This window comes from Anguilla anguilla, chromosome 19 (assembly GCF_013347855.1).
Source record: "Anguilla anguilla isolate fAngAng1 chromosome 19, fAngAng1.pri, whole genome shotgun sequence".
In the NCBI taxonomy this organism is placed as follows: domain Eukaryota; kingdom Metazoa; phylum Chordata; class Actinopteri; order Anguilliformes; family Anguillidae; genus Anguilla; species Anguilla anguilla.
In genome coordinates this window covers 10,689,128-10,707,188 of record NC_049219.1, presented here as the reverse complement: position 1 = coordinate 10,707,188, position 18,061 = coordinate 10,689,128, and the positions used below count along the sequence as shown (strand labels likewise).

At 51.6% G+C, this 18,061-nt stretch overlaps 1 protein-coding gene across 1 annotated transcript in view; it reads left to right on the top strand.

The window, feature by feature from the left end:
• The first annotated feature begins 506 nt into the window (after nt 1-506).
• The window catches only part of ptprr (protein tyrosine phosphatase receptor type R), a 44,936-nt gene continuing 27,381 nt past the window's right edge, over nt 507-18,061 (top strand). Inside the window, exons 1-4 of the mRNA XM_035402181.1 lie at nt 507-951; nt 3,697-4,022; nt 16,399-16,512; nt 17,483-17,632. Coding sequence (XP_035258072.1) covers nt 891-951; nt 3,697-4,022; nt 16,399-16,512; nt 17,483-17,632 — 651 coding nt within the window. The 5' untranslated portion in view covers nt 507-890. The remainder of the gene's footprint in view (nt 952-3,696; nt 4,023-16,398; nt 16,513-17,482; nt 17,633-18,061) is intronic.

Sequence of the window (18,061 nt, the reverse complement as noted above, 5' to 3'; positions counted from 1 at the left end):
AACTGCCAGGTGGGGTTCCCTGAGTGAGGATGGGGACCCCACCCCCCCCAAAAAAAAAAAACTTGGATGTGTCATACGCCTGGGCTGTCTTGGAGCTACTGGGAGAACAGCAATAGTCCACTTACCCAGAATGCTTTTGGTGACGGCATGCTTCCTACAGTAACTGGGTGCACCCCTGAAGCTAAGGGAGGGGGGTGGAGGGAAATCGAACCCCAAGATCAAAGGGGCGATGTACATATTTGGCATCGGTTCTTAAGAGCTAGAGTATCATTTCCAAGCCATCTCTGTGATTGGCCACATCCCTGGGAGAACCTTGACCTTCTGACTGACCTACACAACTAAGCCACACAATACCATGATGATAGTCAATTAAGATTTTTATTTTTCATGTTAGAATAGATGTATTTTATGTGCTGTTGTGCCTCTGTTGGTCCCATCACAAAACAATTATACTGACCTGCAGGGAAAAAAAATAATTATATCAGCATATCGGTGAGAATATGGTCTAATAAGAATGCGACAGTTATATGTTGTACGTTTAATTACAACCTGGTCCACACACGTTCTGAAAGCCGTGTGTACGTCTGAAGGAATCTTTGCGTGTTTAACGGCAGACTACTCCTTTATTAATTATGCAGCAGTCCTCGCCCCCCCCAGACGGGTCTCGTCAAGTAGCTGCGCGAGCTACTATAACCCAAGCCGCTGTGGCTGCTGCACGGGGAGGCACCGTTTGGAAATAGAGCAGCAAAAAAATACCGTAAATTCGTTCAATAGAAAGCGGTTCACAAACGCAGACTCTCGACCACGGAAGGAGAAACACAGATAGGAAAGAAAACATTAATAAATCGTATTTTAATGTGAACGTGGAAGGAAACTATTCCCACGGAAAGATGCGAGGAAGAAGCATATTCTTGTTGGTTGTTTACGCCTTGTTCCAGCTCGAGATTGCAGGTAAGGTTTCGTAATTGTTAACAGGTGCGGAGAATAACCTTGCTCACATCCAGGTTTTCTTTTGTGTAACTAGTCTTTTGTTGACCAACGTGCATGTTTTATCTGAAGGTTTTGTATGAAATGAGGACAAGTTTGTAATTTTCGGTAATTATTAAAAGAAACCGACGGCTGGCAATGTGACCGTTTGAGGCGGTTTGAATGAACTGTCGGGTCATAATTCTTGTTATGCAATATCCGAATTTCTGCAAGTTCACAAATGAGCTGATGGTTTGTGGAAAATACAGTTCATATGTGTGGTATGCCTGTAAAACAATATGTGACTAAATCCGACTAGGGCTGGATGTGAGAATTCCTACAGTAAGAATTAAGCATTTTTAATGTATACACTCCTTGCGGTATCGCTAAATGAATGGCAAGATGTCCAAGGCTAAGATTAACAGTAAAAAGCGAAGCGTTTGTGTGTGTGTGTGTGTGTGCGCGCTAATATTTGTTCCCCGTTAATGGGTGATCGCTGTTGCCAATCAAATCCCTGCCTCCAGTCCAATCGCATGCTTTTCTTCAGCACCAAGGAAGCAACCGTCCGAGAAACAACGCTGTAGCCGGGGAAAAAACGGACTTTAACGGAACGGAAAAAAAGATCACGTCCAATGATCAGATTTCGCATTTGGATTGAAAGAAACTTGATACAGACAGAGAAGTTAGCTTTTTGATAACATTATACTTTATAAAAACGTAGGCTATCGGGTTCTAAAATGATTATCACAGGCAGTAGTTTGTATGTGCTCGTCTGTTATTGTATTCGTGAATGCATTAAGTTAAATGAATATGAATGTTATTTTATCAATTAGATCCTGGTATAGCTACTGTGCCGGCGACTTTGCAACTGTTTAACGTTTGTTATGAATGGCTTGCCACAATTATTATTATTATTATTATTATTATTAGTACTAGTAGTAGTACAGTAGTCGCAGTAGTAGCAGTAATGATAATATCCCAACTACTATAAATAATTATTTCTACAAACTACTAATGTAGTATCTATGGTATTTTTAGCTGCACCGTGACCATTATCATTGTCATCACTCAGAACGATTCATATTGGCTGTTATGTGTTGTGCATCACCCATTCAAGAATGCACAATCTTTGCACAGTCCCAGGGGTCCCATGATGCAACAGGGATTAGACACTTAACGGCTCGTATTGGAATGGGGCTACTGAGCAATTCATCCGCTGAATGGAGGTGAGAGGAACGATAGACCTCCGTGTTATCATTGCCGAGGCCTGTTTATTATGGGTTAACGGACTCTCCTAGCCACCGCGAAGCACCTGTCAGAAGAGGGCGTGGCAGCCCGGTTTTACTGGCATGTCTCTGTCTCCCAGCGACCAATCAGCTTCCAAGGTCAAAGATTTGATGGACGGCTGAAGACCCCAGACTCCAATCAACCCCCTGCATGTAGCACTACGCTCACCTTGTGCTGTGGCGGGTCTGTCATATTTACATAGGGGCTGTGTGAAGGTCACGTCGCTGTCCCTTGTCATCCTGGCTGTACGTGTCTTGGCTATTGAGTTTATATAGTGGAATGTGCCCAGGGTCGCCCAACCTGTCAAGCCTCTCTTGGGACTAATGCCTCGTGGCCATTGGCTGAGCGTGCCCATGTGACCGTGGCATTCTTTGGGCCACACTCAGCAGTGAAAGGAGGACAGGGTCCGTAGCTGCTAGCGCTAGCGCATGAGCGAGCAAGTTAATTAAATAGGGATATCACAATGTGCACTTTCTTCCTCTCTGCCTGTCTCTCTTTCCCTATTCCTCTTTTTATATTTCACTATAGTTCTCTCTCTGTACAGACCTATTAAATTAAAATGAACTACATTTTATTTGAAGGACTCGTGGCCCTAATTTGTAAAAGCTCAATACTGTAATACGGTTGAACATCTACATTTCTCTTGTGCAACTCAGAAAAATGTATCCAATGGTCGGCCATATTGTTTCACCTGATAATCGGAACATACCAGATCTTATGTATGAGAGTCCATACATGCTGCATGCAAGGCTCTGTGTGGTTTTGTATCGCCTGATATTATGCATGGTTCACATGGCTTCAGGCAAGGAGCTTACATGTGCAAAGATTGAGGTCTCCATGCCCTCTGATGGATTAACAAATCATAACCCCTTTTTGTATTTGCCACCATATTTTATTTTCTTGCCACAACGTGACCTTTGTGAGCCTGAATGCATGCTTGTTACAAAATTCAAAGCGACAAAGTGAATCAAATTTGAAGCGAAAGGTTTAATAATGTGTGTTAAAAGGCAAAAAAAAATAACACATTAGGTTTAGGTCCAGTTAAAAGTTACAAAAATACATATAAAACACACCAGTAGTGTTAAATCTAAACAGTAAGACCAGTTTGGCGTAGGAGACTTGGCTACAGGAAACACTGCTGCTCAGACTCAGCTCTGCTTGGCTGTGTGTGGGGCCGCTGCTGTCCAAGGTGCTGAAGGCCTCTCTGCCTGTGGGAGAGAACCGGAGCAGATGGCAGCAGCCCCTCTGTCCCTCCCTCCCTCCACCTCTCACTCTCCATCGCGGGGCGTTGCCATGAAACCGGATCTGGGCTGGCTTTGACGGAGAGCCGTCTCGCGGTCTAACGCCCCCCCCCACCCCCCCCGTGTACGCGGCAACCGTCACCGTGTTCGACCCGTCCCCTCACTTCTGCCGTGTCTCCCCCCCCCCCCCTTCCCCCCCCAGGGTGCTTCTCCGGGGACCATGGCGGCTTCGCCAGTGCGCAGGAGCGCGAGCGGCGGCGGTGGCGGTCACAGTGGCACCTCCAGGAGAGGGGTTTGGGTTTGGACCTGGACGCCGGGGGGAGGCACGGGGGCCCCTTCCACTACCTGTCCCGCGCCAGGATCGGCAAGCTGCACCCCCCCGCCGCCGCCGCCCCTGCCGCCGACGCAGCGCCACGGTCCCACTTCCGCCAGGCCCCCCGAGAGCTGGGCATCAGCCTCCTGGCCCAAACCGGGCATGAGGTGGAGCTGGAGAACGCCCCGGTCTCAGCCCAGCACATCGTCACTGTGGTGAGTACACCGTGTGGGGAGGTATACCCATTATAGTGCAGTTATACCCATTACAGTAGAGTATACCTATTACAGTGCAGTTATACCCATTACAGTAGAGTATACCTATTAGAGTACAGTTATACCTATCATGGTATAATATACCCATGACTGTACACTGTGCCTATTACAGTACAGTTATACCCTTTACAGTCCTGTTATGCCCATTACAGTACAGATGTACATATTACAGCACAGTACTCCTATTACAGTTACAGTTTGCTGGCGGGTGGTTATTAGTATGCTGGTGGGCGGTTGTCTCCTGTGATGTCTGCTGGCGCTGGACCTCTGATACTCCCACAGGGCCCGAGCCCGAGCTGTCCGTCTCGCTGTCTCTGGGCCATGTGACAGCCCCCCCCCCCCTCGCTCCGCGGTGGCGGCCAGGCTGTGCACAGCTGGCCTTGGGGGCTGACAGGCAGCGGGAGAAACGGTGTCTCGGGAGTCGGGAGGGGTGCGTCAATCATGTTTCAGCGAAGAGTCGCAGTGCATTATGGGCCAGCGTGACAGCGGCAGTGTGTATCCCTCCGAAATCACTGGCCTGGATTCAGTCTGAAGTCGACCTGAATTTGGACTGCGTTTATTTTTTTTTTTATAATTCCAAAATGTGCCAAGTTTTATTCCTCGCAAACACAGCTTTGATGTTTTAATTTTGGTCGTAAGAACTCTCCAACCTGTATTTGCCAAGATAAAATGAAGGGGTGGTTTTTGTTTTGGCCTTGAATGTACGACTGGGTTAAATGAGAAAGAACCCTCTCCTGGCAAGACCGTTTGATTTAAATAAAGACACAGAATCTGTCTCAGGCTTCATGAGACTAAGAGCACGTTTGCGGAAGCTCACTGGGGGTTTGGAGACGGTTAACGTTAGCGGTTAATGTTAGCGGGTAATGTTAGCGGTTAATGTTAGCGCCTTGGCCTTCGGCGGCTCTGCTGTAAATAAGGCTGTCAGTGCGCCGTGGGGCCTGTTGCTTTGTCATTTTCCCATGATGCCGTTTGGTTGGTGACAGCCCTCCCTGCCTGGCAGAGCTCCAGCTCGTCTGCACCGCCTGTCTCTGATTGGCTGCGAGATATCTGGAGACTGTGTGTGTGCCTGTGTGTGTGTGTGTGTGTGTGTGTGTGTGTGTGAGTGCGTGTGTGTGTGTGCACATGCGAGTACAAGTGTGTGTGTGTGTGCTTATGCAAGCGCAAGTGTATGTGTGTGTGTGTGTGTGTGTGTTTTGTCACGTTGACGCAGGTCAAGCTCTTGAGGGCAGGGAGACGCCAGGCGATGAAGCGAGGGTTTGTTTGTTTGTTTGTTTGTTTGTTTGTTTTGTTTTGTTCTGCGCCCGGCTCGATCGGAAACAAACGGCAGCCCGAGACCCAGTTTCGTTGGGAGCGGCGCTGACACAGTTTCCCACAAAGCGGAGATGTTTCGATGCCGTTATGCAGCGCCAGACGCCGCGCACCGCTCCAGTTACCGGGCCGGCTCTGACAGTACCGGAGCTTAAAAGATATACGGCTGCTGAGCGGGCCTAATTGCGGCCCAGCGTTTGTGACGATGCTCGCGGGAGGATAGCGGGATTTTGTTTTGGCCTTCGGGCAGAACAGACGGACGGGTATCAGTGTATCGCTCAGCGCCCGCTTGTTTAGCGTCCGGGCGCCTGATTGATGTCCCCCGCCGTGATTTATCGCCCGTCCGTCCGGCTCTCTTCCAGAGCGAGAGGGGTCCGGATCTTTCCCCCCGGTCCCCCCGTTTCACCGCCAGAGCCGCGGCGGGATCGTTAGACCGCGTCTTTCTCCGCGGATTGCATCGACGGGCCGCCATCGACGAAACGTCCGTCTCCCCCCCCTCCCCCCCATCCCCCGTAAGAGAGTTAGGAGCTAACGAGCCTCCGCGTTTCGGGAGCGCGTCCGGGGGGCCTCGCCTTTTTCCGATCGATTCGCCGGTACGCGCGCCCCCTGCGTGCCTGCGTGGTGCAACCCACCCGTCCCTGCGTGTGCTATCCGTCCAAGGTCAAGGAGGGGTGGAGGGGTGGAGGAGTTGGGGTGGGGGGGGGGCTGATTTATGGTGACATAAATGGTGTTCTGGACCACGTCCAAAAAATCCCGCCCTGCCACAGCGGGCCAGCTGAAATATTAATGATGGTGGATCATACAGTCGGGACGCTCCCGGTGAAACTAGAGACGCCACAAACGTCCGACAGCTTCATCTTGTGCTGGGCTGTCTTTCAGACAGAGACGCAAGATGTGGTTTTAATTGCAGTTACTCTACAACCAACAGAGGTCTCCTGCGGAGAGCCAAGGGAAGAGTCTCATTTTAAATTCCTCCTTTGTTATCTCAAAATTAGGAATGGACAAAGCTGCAGCGGGAATGACCTGTTCTGCAGACCTGGATGAGCACGCCTGTATTGTGTTGCTGTTCACTGTTATTATAAAATATTGGGATATGTTGGCTGTTGATCACTGCTTTTGTCATGACTACCTGGATTGTATAAGTTCCCTGTGTGTATATGTCTGTATATACAGTATGTACACAGGGTGTAGACATAGGGCCAAGGACATAGTGGTTTGCGGACGTATCTGCAGGCTGCTTTTTTGTCTTTTATTTGTTTGTTGGCTTATGTCCGTCCGCAGTGCGGTTTTTATGACCCTCTCCGTTTGTGGGGCTTCACCTGTGTCCTGTCAGCCCTGCCGATTCGTATCGCTCCCCGGGCTGTCCTTTCTAATCTGGGCGAAAAGCACTTTCATTACTGGAGCAGGAAATGAGCAGGGATTATCTCGCCCGCTCCCTGTCCCTGCAGGAAGCCCAGGTGGGGGGGTTCCGTGGGCAGGAAGCGCAGGCCTCTCTCTCTCCTGATTTGCCTTTTTGGGTTAGGGAAGAGCTTCTGGTGCTGTGCTGGGACAAAGCATTGTGGGGGATGGAGTTTGTGGGTGACATTTCATGGTCCTGAATGACCTTTGCATCTGCTTCTTGTTTGGGCACACACACGCATGCATATACTCTCACACACGCATGCACGCACACACACACACACACACACACACACACCCTTGAAAGGGTCCTGGTTTTAATTTCCTGGCCTGAGAATGGTCAGAGACAAACGAGAGGGTATTGACAGTTATATCTATGGATTTCCTCTTCCTATTGCGGAAGAGGCCGGAAACAAGACGAGTTCAGTCCTGACCAATGAAACGCCCCCTTCTCCTCCCCCGGGCGACCCATCGACCAATCACGCGCCGCCCTCTGGGGCTGCCGGCCACAGTCAGGACTCGTCTTTGTGAGGATCTGATTCTGCCCAGCGGGTGATGCCCTACGAGCTCTGTCTCGGGTTTCAGGACCGTGGACAGCGCCCATCGCCCTAGCGGTTCCTCCGCAGCCCCGGGTCTGTCGCCCTTAGTTACTCAATAAATAAATCCTTCACGCCGCAGACGTCCCCGTGCCCGGCCCCCCGTTGCAGGTGGGGGCGATGGTTTTTTTGAGACGGGTGCGTGAGCTTGGTGCTGATGTTTGCACAAATTGCTCTCCACACAGGTGCACTGCTGTCCCTGAATCCTGTGGGCAAACCCAGCTGTAACGGTGGCTCGTGTGCTTCGTAAGGTCTAAGTGAGCTCTCCCTGCCCATGTAGCTTTGTGCCATGTATTACAGTAGCAGTGCTTCGGTGCCATTTATTCATTGTGTGGGCCTATCAATATGCTATTTTCTATTATATTTGGCTTCAGTATATTTTCACATTCAAAAGAGGACTTAAATTGGCATTTGAGAATAGCACATTGTGCCGGTTCACAGCATTGCCTCACTGAATTGTATATTGAGTTTACTTTTTTGCTGATTGTATTTTCTGCTGTAAATGTCTCCCATTGCAGCATTTCTATGCTAAACTGCGTGTGTTTGTGTGTGTGTGATTGTGTGTAATATGGCGCTGAGAATAGCTCCTCCCCGTGGGGCGGGGCAGGGGATGCGTGCGACCCGATTGGCCGGGAGGGGCTCCCGTGTGCTGTGACACACGGAGCTCCGCTCTCCGCGCCTGGTCCGGGCGGTGCGCGGTCACGTGACACGTGCCCCGCAGGGCGTCCGTCGCCCTGGCGATCCGCCGACCGGTTTGCGAATCGAGAGCAAGACGGAGGCACGAGAGAAAGAGAGAAACAGAGAGAGAGAGAGAGAGAGGGAGAGAGAGGGAGAGAGAGAGAGAGAGAGACAGAGAAAGAGAGAGAGAGAGAGAGAGAGGGAGAGAGAGAAAGAGAGAGAGAGAGAGAGAGAGAGAGCGAGAGGGGGGGGATGAAGAGGGAGGGGGAAGTGGGGAGGAGAGGAAGGTCTCATCACATGCTCGCCTTCACGTTTCATGCCAGCTGTCTGTCGGGTGGGGGGTGTGAGTGGTGCTGCGGGAGGTGGAGCAGTATGCTGAGGATTGTCAGCATGTACATTATATGGCAATATAAAGGATTCAGATTTAAATGCAGTGGTGAACTATAAGGTTTGTCAATATGTACATGCCTTGTCAATAAAGCGTTTGAAATTCTAACTGGTAAAAGACATAAAAAGGCGAAGGCAGAGGAGGATCACGTTCCCGGCCATGTGCCCTTGGAGAGAATGTGAATGGGACTGGTGAAGGGGGAGGAGCCATGTGTGATTGGCACCGGTAACGGGAGATGGGGACCTGTGTGATTGCCACGTGTAAAAGGGGGCAGGGCCAGGTGTGGTTGGCAGAGGGTGGAAAGGGGGCGGGGCCATGCATGATTGGCAGCGGTGAGGGGAAAGGGGCGGAGCAGAAGAGTCCTGGAAGAGAAGCTCATTAGTGAGAAAGAGAGGGGCTGGTGTGAGAGAGTATGGAACCTGTTTTGTGGGCGGAGCCTGTGACCCCCTGGGGGGCGGAGTCTCTGGAGAGGGAAGAGAGGCACACACACGTGCCGGAGCCCTGTGCAGGCGCTCGCTCTCTCTCTCTCTCTCTCTCTCTCTCTCTGTCTCTCTTCCCCTTTGTGACTCTCTCACTCTAATGGTGTACATTTCAGCTGTGAATCAATGATACTGCCCAGCACGCAGTTCCGTTTGCAGCATGCAGATACTGACAGCAGACCAGTCGTATCTCTGTGTTGGTGGCCAGACGCCGTTCTGCACTAAACATGCGCTGTGCTCAGCGAATGAGGGGCTGCGGACTCTCGCTTCGCTGTGGGAGAGCCCGGGCGGATCATAAAAAGGCTGCTTCCTCCTGTGTGCATTTGGCCTGTGGCTTCGATTGCATTACTACAGCACGGCTCTGTCCGTTTCTGTTTTGTGTGTCTCTTTAGCAAAATACATTTGGGCCCATTTTCCCACAGTTTGGTCATTATTTCGTTATCTGCAATAATTTACATTTTCTTTTAAATGTAAAAAAAACAAAAAACTGTTATTTATACAGAATTATGGCCTGTGCTTCTGCCAGGCTTCTCGGTATCTATAAATAGCCGTTTTATTGTGCGCATTCAGGAAGAGGCAGATTAGCTTTATCCCCTCTGAATGGCGGGATTATGGAATCGAGCTCGAGAGTCTCCAGCGTGTATCAATGATGAATGGAAAGAGGGGACGAAAAAAAAAACCTCTGCAGTTTTTCGAGGCGTGTCCAGCAGGGCATTGTGACCTGTTTACGTGCTGTGCTGTACTCTGTTCAGCCCACCAGATGGCAGTATCCCCATGCGGTGGCAAAGGGGAGGGCCGTTCCTCCAGGGCACTTTGCTGCCCTGTGCGTTTGTTTTGGGTTTTTTTTTTTCCTTTCCTTTTTTGGAATCCTATTGGTTGATTTTGTTCTCCCCTTTCAGTTCACTGAAAAGTGAATGACATCCGGAGACATACCTATTAAATACAATTTCAGTCCTGGTGGTTATTTTTGATGAGTACCTTGCCTGGATCATTAGTATTATTTACTCAGATTACAATTTAAAAGGGCAGTAGCCATTTGGGCTTCAAATGAAGCGCCATTTTAAGATTATCACCTCCACCACCACCGTAAGTTCAGAGTCTGCATTTTCGCATCATCCATTTCCCTGACCATCATTCCCTAAACCTGTCCCCTGTCCTCTGCTTTCTCTCTGATCTCCCCTTAAAGAAGCCCACCCTCCCACAGTGCTGTGTGCAGACTACTGCAGAGTGGCCCATTGAAGCAGGGGTGTAAGACTGCTGTCCCAGAGGGCCGCAGCGTCTGCAGGTGCTGGACGGGGCGTGTGGACTTATCAGCCAATCGGTGACTTGAATGAATAGCTCGTCTTGCTGAAACATTCCGAAAAGCAGCAGGCACCGTGGGACTGGAGTTTGGCACCCCTGTACTGAAGTGAGAACGGAGTGTGAGAGGGGAACGCCTGGCTGTTTTGAGTCGTGGTGCGCTGGGTAAGCAGGCCCTGAGCACAGCGGCGCTGGTGTCCCACTGCGGTGGGGTAAACTCTCTCCCCCCTCCACCGGGGCCCTGCTGTAAAACTCGCATTGTTTCCCCCACGCCCCGCCCCGGGCCCCGCCCTTTTTTTTCGACGTGTCTGGAATTTCCGCTCATTCTCCGTGGCTATTTTTGGCGCGGCCCCTCGCGTCCTGTCCCAGGGCCTTGTTAAAAACACTCAGCCCGTCGGCCCGCAGACAACAATGGGGCGCGTTTCTCAGACGTCCCACGCGGGAGGCCTTCGGGTCGAGTGTGGGTGCAGCGACCGCACCGAGAGAGATATTCGCCTCCCGTCGCTGAGTTATTTGCATTTGCAATTGTTTGCAATGCTAAAGCCAGTGCAGTTCTGTTCAGTCCTGGGCTGCATTAACCACGCGGTACGTCTTAACTTCCTTAAAGTGGACGTGGCGTATTTTAATTACAGTCTCATTATTTCCTCCTCTGTCCCGTGCCGCTGCGTGGATTATAGATTGGTCTGTTCTGAGGGCCCGGTTTCTCTCTCTCCCTTCTGGAAGCTGAGGGGGCGGGAGCCGCCGCGAGGGCCGCTTATCCACCGCTGAGCCGCAGGTTCGCGGGTGCCACGGAAACGGCCGCCGGGACCTGCGCCGTCCGCCGGCTGGCTCGCCGGCCTCAATCTGTCAGACCCCCCTCAGACACGCCCCCCCCCCCCCCATCCGCCATCCGCCATCACGCCCCCCCCCCCCCCCCGCCACGTCGCGGGAAACGCGAATAATTACACTCCGCTGGGACAGCCCCCCCCCCCACACCTCGCCCAATCAGTGACCTTCATTTTACAACCCCGGTCTTTAAACATTTAACCAGATTTGATGGCGGGTGCATTGCCAGATGAGGCGCTTTGTGCAGAAAGAGCAGGGTACGGCGGTGTTGTTGTCGGGGAGGGGGTCTGTGACAGAGGCAGAATCTCAATGCGCAACAGGGCGGTGTGGCAGCATCATGCAGTCCTAAATCAGTCACACCGTTCCCTGCATATGAAACATTTAGCTCACAGGAGCAGGCTTCTCTGGGGCATGCTGGGCTCTGTAGTTCTTATTCACCCGTGTTGTAGCATTCAGCATCTAGCATTGGTTTCCTCCACCAAGGCCTCTTGCAGTCTGTGAGGATGTGATTTTTTTTTTTTGCATCCTGATGCTCATTAGCACGATCCGTAGCAGGTATTTCCTGTTAACTTTGAATGACTCTGTGAGCTCTAGTAGCCTACCTTCACTTGCTTGTTTTTTTTTTTTCTTCTTTATCCCACAAATTTTTTTTTTATGTCCCCTTTCTTATTCCTCTTACAGTTGGATTTGTAGCCTTCAGTCCCCACAGGTCAGAACCATGGCACCCGCCTGAAAAAGATCCATCAGGCACATCCTTGTGCCTCCCTACCCTGTGGAGCTTTCTGATTGGTCGCTTTTCTGATATTATTCCAGTTATGTCCCGCCCCCTTTGCCTCTGCTCCTCCCCTTTTTAACCTCCCCACAGCTCCATTGTCTGTGGCTGGCTTTATCCCGTTATGTCATTCCCTGGAAGAGCAAACGATCTTAATTGGATTCCCTGTGATGTTAGCCTAGCAGGCAGCAGGGTGGCTGCCCAGTGTCATCCAATTAGCCTTCATTTCCTGTTGTGAAACGGTCTTACAAGCTAATTGAGGCCCAGCGTACCAGGCAGGGGCTATATTTGGGGGGACTGATTCGAGCTAATCGCCAGAGAGGAGTGGCCAGTCCTCCTTCTTTTAATCAGCGGTAAGATGCTGTGAGAACGCGGGGCTGCAGTGGTGAAGGGGGGGGGAGCTATCTAAAACAACCCCCCCCCTCCAAAAAATAAAAATATAAACGGCACAAACGTCTCCCCAGAAGTAACTGTATTCACTGTGACTGTGCTTGAAACCTGCGAGAGTATGAAATAATATTCTATCATGTAAAACCTTCTGTAGATAATTGATGAGGTTGTTCATGTCAGGAGTAATCGCATATCGTATAATGAGATATTGTATCAATGAGGTGTAATTTGATTCTCAGCAGATGACTGCAGCGCTCCTGGCTGTAGGAAGTGGTGGTGATCTTTAAGGCTCTGTGCACTGGGTAAACGGGTAATGTGTAATGATGTCTTTTAGCCCTGTAGCCTGCTTGTGTTCCCTTAGGACAGCGAGCCCGTTCGGTGAGACCCCTGCATAAATACGCGATATGATCTCTTAAAATAATCGCACTGAACCCGCGGCAGAGAGGGAGAAAAGGGAGAGAGAGACAGAGAAAGACAGAGAGAGAGAGGGAGGGAGAGATAGAGAGAGACAGAGAGAGAGGGAGGGAGAGAGAGGCAGCAGCCTGCGGGTTCTTGGGTGTCGTTGTGTTGCGTGGGTGGGGAGTGGAATGGGAGAGTGCCCGTACAGAGACCCCCCCCCCCACACACACACACACACACATGGGAAAGCGCTAAGTGCTTTGAAGTGGCTTGTGTAGAGTAGCCCGGGAGCGTATTATCGGTTGATGTTCGGCGTGCGTGTGTGAGCGTGAGCGCTCGGCGGGTCCGGGGGGGGGGCTGACAGGAAGGAGGAGGCGGAGTGAAGATGGAGGACGGGGGCGAGGCGTCCTGTCTCTGCCTCCCCCGGTGTGTTTGCCCGGTGAGTGCCGGCGGTCGCTCCATTAGGCTGAGCGTGTTGTGTGCACAGCTGCCGCGCGCCGCTGGGCGCCGTGGCGACGGCGGCGGGGTTTGCGCCTCTGTTTTGGAAACTCGCCCCGGTGGTGTGCCGGGGGAGTGCAGGGAGACGTAACGATTGAGTCACCTTAACGCGGCTGCCTTAACCTCTGCCCTGCGCGTAGAGAGCCAGCAAACTTACCCTCTGCCTGGAAATGTGTGTGTGTGTGTGTGTGTGTGAGTATGGCTGTGGGGGTGTGTGTGTGTGTGTGTGTGTGTGTGTGTGTGTGAGAGTATGGCTGTGTGTGTGAGTGTGTGTGTGTGAGTGTGTGTGAGTATGACTGTGGGTGTGTGTGTGTGTGTGTGAGTATGGCTGTGGGTGTGTGAGTGTGTGTGTGTGTGTGAGTATGGCTGTGGGGGTGTGTGTGTGTGTGTGTGTGTGTGAGTATGGCTGTGTGTGTGAGTGTGTGTGTGTGAGTGTGTGGGGGGTGTGTGTGTATAAACGGTGTGGGTGTGTGAGTGTGTGTGTGTGTGTGAGTATGGCTGTGGGGGAGTGTGTGTGTGTGTGTGTGTGTGTGAGTGTGTTGGGGGTGTGTGTGTATAAACGGTGTGGGTGTGTGTGCGTGTACATGTGCGTGTGTGAGTGTGTGTGAGTATGACTGTGAGTGTGTGTGTGAGTGAGTATGGCTGTGGGTGTGTGTGCGTGTACATGTGCGTGCAGTTTATAATTGAGACGTCAGATCGATTTTACTGATGGTTCTCTGATTGTATTTCACAGGAAATGTAATGGTGTCATAAGGTCAGGTGGAACTGAATGGGTTTAATGCTGAGATGTGAACTCTGAGCAGGCTTGCTGTGGCGTCGCTCTCCGAGGCCGTTTGCCTCTCTTGTCCATTGCATTGTGGGAAGGCTGAACAGAATGTGATTCTGGAAAGACGTCGCTGGGATTTTGGCGGTAAACGGCTGTCAGTCTCCCTGTTTTGGCGCCATCCTTAGATTCCTCTGTCGTGAGGCTGTGGGCCGGGGTGACTCACTGGTACCTGCACACAGGTGTGCCATGTGTTGCCAGGAAGGGGGGCAGCGGGCGGCAGGGGTGGGGGGGGGGCCCTCCTAAGGGTTCTAATTACTTTAACCGGGCCTGTCCCCGGTGCAATCTGCCCCGCGGCTACATCCTGTTTTTGCTCCCGTCCCAAACCATCCCCCCCCCCCCCCGTCCTGCCGCCGTCCCGTGGTGATTGGCAGGTCTGCAGGGGCGGGGGGTGGCGGAGGGGGGTGTCAGGAGTCCTGGTTAATCCTGACATGGAAGCCTAAGAGAATTTCAGCCGTTGTCGTTGCAGTGAGAGTGAGTCAGTCAGAGATGGCGGGGGCGTGTTCTCCCGTTTCCTTAGAAAGTCGATGTCAGGTGCGTCCATAAAAAAATCAAAAAGAAAAACACAGAAACTGCTTTTGCCGGAGCTGGCATTGGGGGGGGGGGGATGGGGATGGGGGGGGCGGGGGCGATGACCCGGACCAGGCGGAACCCGCGCTGTGTTTTCCAGTCCGCTGGCCAGCGTGATGTGGGTTTGTTTGCTCCTGTTAAACAGCCAGGGGGGTCGTGTGTGCTGGAGAGAGCGAGAGAGCGAGAGAGAGAGAGAGAGAGCGAGCGCTGTTTCCAGAGCTGTGGGGGCGGCAGGAGCGGGGCCGCTCTGTTTATCCTCACAAAAACAAGCTGCGCCCCCCCCCCCCCTCCTCGCTCCTGTGTGCGGTTCCCCCCCCCCCCCACCCCACACCGCGTTTGCTGTGTCTTATTGCTCTGCACTGTCAGGCTCCATCCCTCTGGCTTCACGCAAACCCGATTATGTGGCTGTAATGGGGAATCATTCAGAGGCAATCAGATTGCAGACCTCCCGGAACAGGGGGGGAGCCCTCCTCGCTCGGGCCTGTCTGTGTCAGGACGGGCGGACGGATGGATGGTGGGATAGGGGGGACAGGGGGTGGGGAATTTTCAGGAAAAAAAAAATGTTCAGCCACAGATTCTCTCTGGTAACCAGATACTCAGGTCATTCACTTTGTCTTATGCACACTGAGATTTAAAACCGATTTAGACACCTTTATTGTTTTTATAATATGTCTGTGTTTTCGTGTTTAAGTGATCAAAAAGTAGCTAGCACATATGTTAATCTGCACAAATGCTGAGAGAGAGAGAGAGAGAGGGGATCTGTTTGGTATCTCCCAGGCAGTGTGCTTTGAAAGCTTGGGTGTTTTTAAAATATCCTACTGGGTGTGCGTGTGGGAGTTGGGGTCGCAGCTGCCTCCTGAAACAACGCGCTGTCCCTTCCTCATCTGAAACGTAAGCCCCGCCCCCCTTCGCTTTCATCACAGACATCAACCGAGCAGACGGGCCCCGGCAGCCCACGTGCGCGAGCTTTGATCTGCGGAGTGGGCGGGGCCGAGCGGAACCGGGACTCCGCCTCCCAGTGGACTCAGTGGCCTTTCATGTGAACAGAACAGGGCTCCCTGGCACTCCTGGAAATCTGAACTCGAGTCATTTTCACATTGAGCTCGGAAGGTGGCTGACGATGTCAAACGTTTAACGTTAATAGAGTAATTTTAAAGTTGTTACCAGTTTTCTCTGGTTTTCAGTTGTAGACACGGTTATAAATAAATACACTGCTCATGCACGCTGCTTCGGTGCATTGTCCATCGAACCGTTTTAAAATGTGCCAGAAATAAAAAATGAAAAGAGTCTATTTTTGCTTTGTACTTTTCATTTCTGGGAAGAAACCATTTTAGGTTCCTGGCAATTGCAGTTCAAAATGTTTCTGTGAAGTATCTTCATTCTTTGCCCCCTTAATGGCTGATTGACAGCTATGTTGTGATGTCATTCACTGACTTGTTCTGACCACAGCAAGACACAACAGTTGGTTCACAAGTCACATCAGCGTACCACTGATAGCATTTGGTATCTCCGCGCACTTTTGGTTTGAGGAAGTCTCCTACTCCTGTCTCTGGGTGGAAGTACCAGCTTAAGTCGCTAATTGCTTAGCTTATTTGCTTAAGGTTTGTTAGCATAACCTCAGAATGATATTTCAGGGAATAGAATGTCCTGTTTGCAGTGTTAATATGTGAACAGGAAAAGGTGATAAGTGCAGCTGTTTTAATCTCATTATTGATTTAATATCTTGCTGCGGTATTATGACATTATCATCGTCAAGGGGCCGGCGTGGTGGGGAGAGTTGTGCTGGTTTCCGCGGCGATTCTGGTGAGAGCGGCGGTGGTTTCCACGGCAATTCTGGCGAGAGTTGCGGCGGCGGCGGTTTCCACGGTGACTCTGTTGGCGTCTCGTCCCCAGGCTCTGCAGGTGGACGTCCGCAAGCTGAACGCGACCCTGCTCCGCGCGTTCCGGGACGGCGTGGCGGCCGCCCTGGACCTCCCGCCCCGCCTGGTGCACATCAACCGCCTCAGCGTAAGAGCGCCCGGCACCACACACCGTTTATTAATGTGTTACGATGCATTTATAAGCGGGTAGAATGCGCTTATTAATACTTTATTACACGTTGATAACAGCACTGTATTCTGTAGTGTTGTAAAACCATGTTCTTTTCTGGAAGTGCAGAGGCATTTGAGACTAAGTAGAATAAACAAATAAACCTTCTGTGGGCTTTAAACTTGCGGTTAAACTCAGGCACGGAAAAGCCCAGGACTAGTGCTACCGGTGTTCTGACTCGCTGTGCGTTACACAGTTAGTTCATTTCACTTAGCGGAGGGACGGGGTGACTTGGGGAGTTTGAGTTGGGCCGGGCGGGCACTGTTTAGCACCTTGCTCACGGGCTCTATCTCATAGTCCCGTGGGAAGCGGCTGCAGTCTTGCAGCTGTGAGCTGTGTTTCATACGCGGCGCTGCGCTGCAGGGCGTCAGAGTGAGGCCCCGCCCCCACTGCACTTCTGCTCACTCAGCCTTTAGAAGAGCAGGTTTTTTGGAATGCTTTTTTTTTTTTTCTTCAAAAGTCTACGTCAGTGTTCTAGAACTCCACTGCTCTCGGTTACCAGCAGTGATTGTGACATCAGCACTAGAATGTTCAGTTCAGAACATTCTGATCACATATTTGTGATGACCTTAAATGGTCGGACGGGATCTTTTGAGTTAGATTAACTATTAAGGGACGTGTTACATCATGTGCACGCTCTGCCCTGTGCTCTGTACTAGGCGTGTATGTCCACTCTGTGGTCTGTTCCTAGCTGCCAGCGCACATTCTTGTTTTCCTGGCAGTCAGAGGTTAATCATTGACCCTGGCAGTGTTGAATGTTCAGTCCTGATGCTGTGCCTCTTTATTCGTTGCTCTGGATAAGAATGCGAATTTGCACGTGTGTGAGGGGCGGTTAGAGGTGTGTCCGCGCTGTTGACGTGGCGACGGGCTCCTCCCACTCCCCCCGCAGGAGAGGAAGAACGGCATCGAGCTGTACGTGTCATCGGACCGGCCCGGAGCCACAGAGCCCGTCCCGTCCGAGGAGGTGATCCGCTCCCTGAACATCAACGTCCTGCACAGGAGCCTGGAGCCGTTTGGGGTGACCGAGGTCACGCCTGAGGTACGCCCAGCCCGTGCCTTTGATCGTCAGGGGTTCCTCTCTCTCTCTCTCTCTCCCTCTCTCTCTTTCTCTCTTCTCTCTCTCACTCTCTATTTCTGTCCTGTTGCGTAGTGTGTGTTGTTTCTGTCCTGTTGCGTAGTGTGTGTTGTCTCGGCTTGTTGTTGCGTAGTGTGTGTTGTGTCGGCTTGTGCGGCGCTTGTTTTGCTGGCCTCTCTGTGGCGTTATGGTGAAACGTTGGGCTGTAGTTGAGTCAGCTCTGAAGCCCTGCTCTCCTCAGTCACACGAAACTGTTTTGTAACATGTTTTCAGAGACGAGGGCACAATGAACCATAAGTGCGCACACATCCACACACATACACACACACACTCACACACTCACACACACACACTCACACACACACTCACACACTCACACACTCACACACTCAC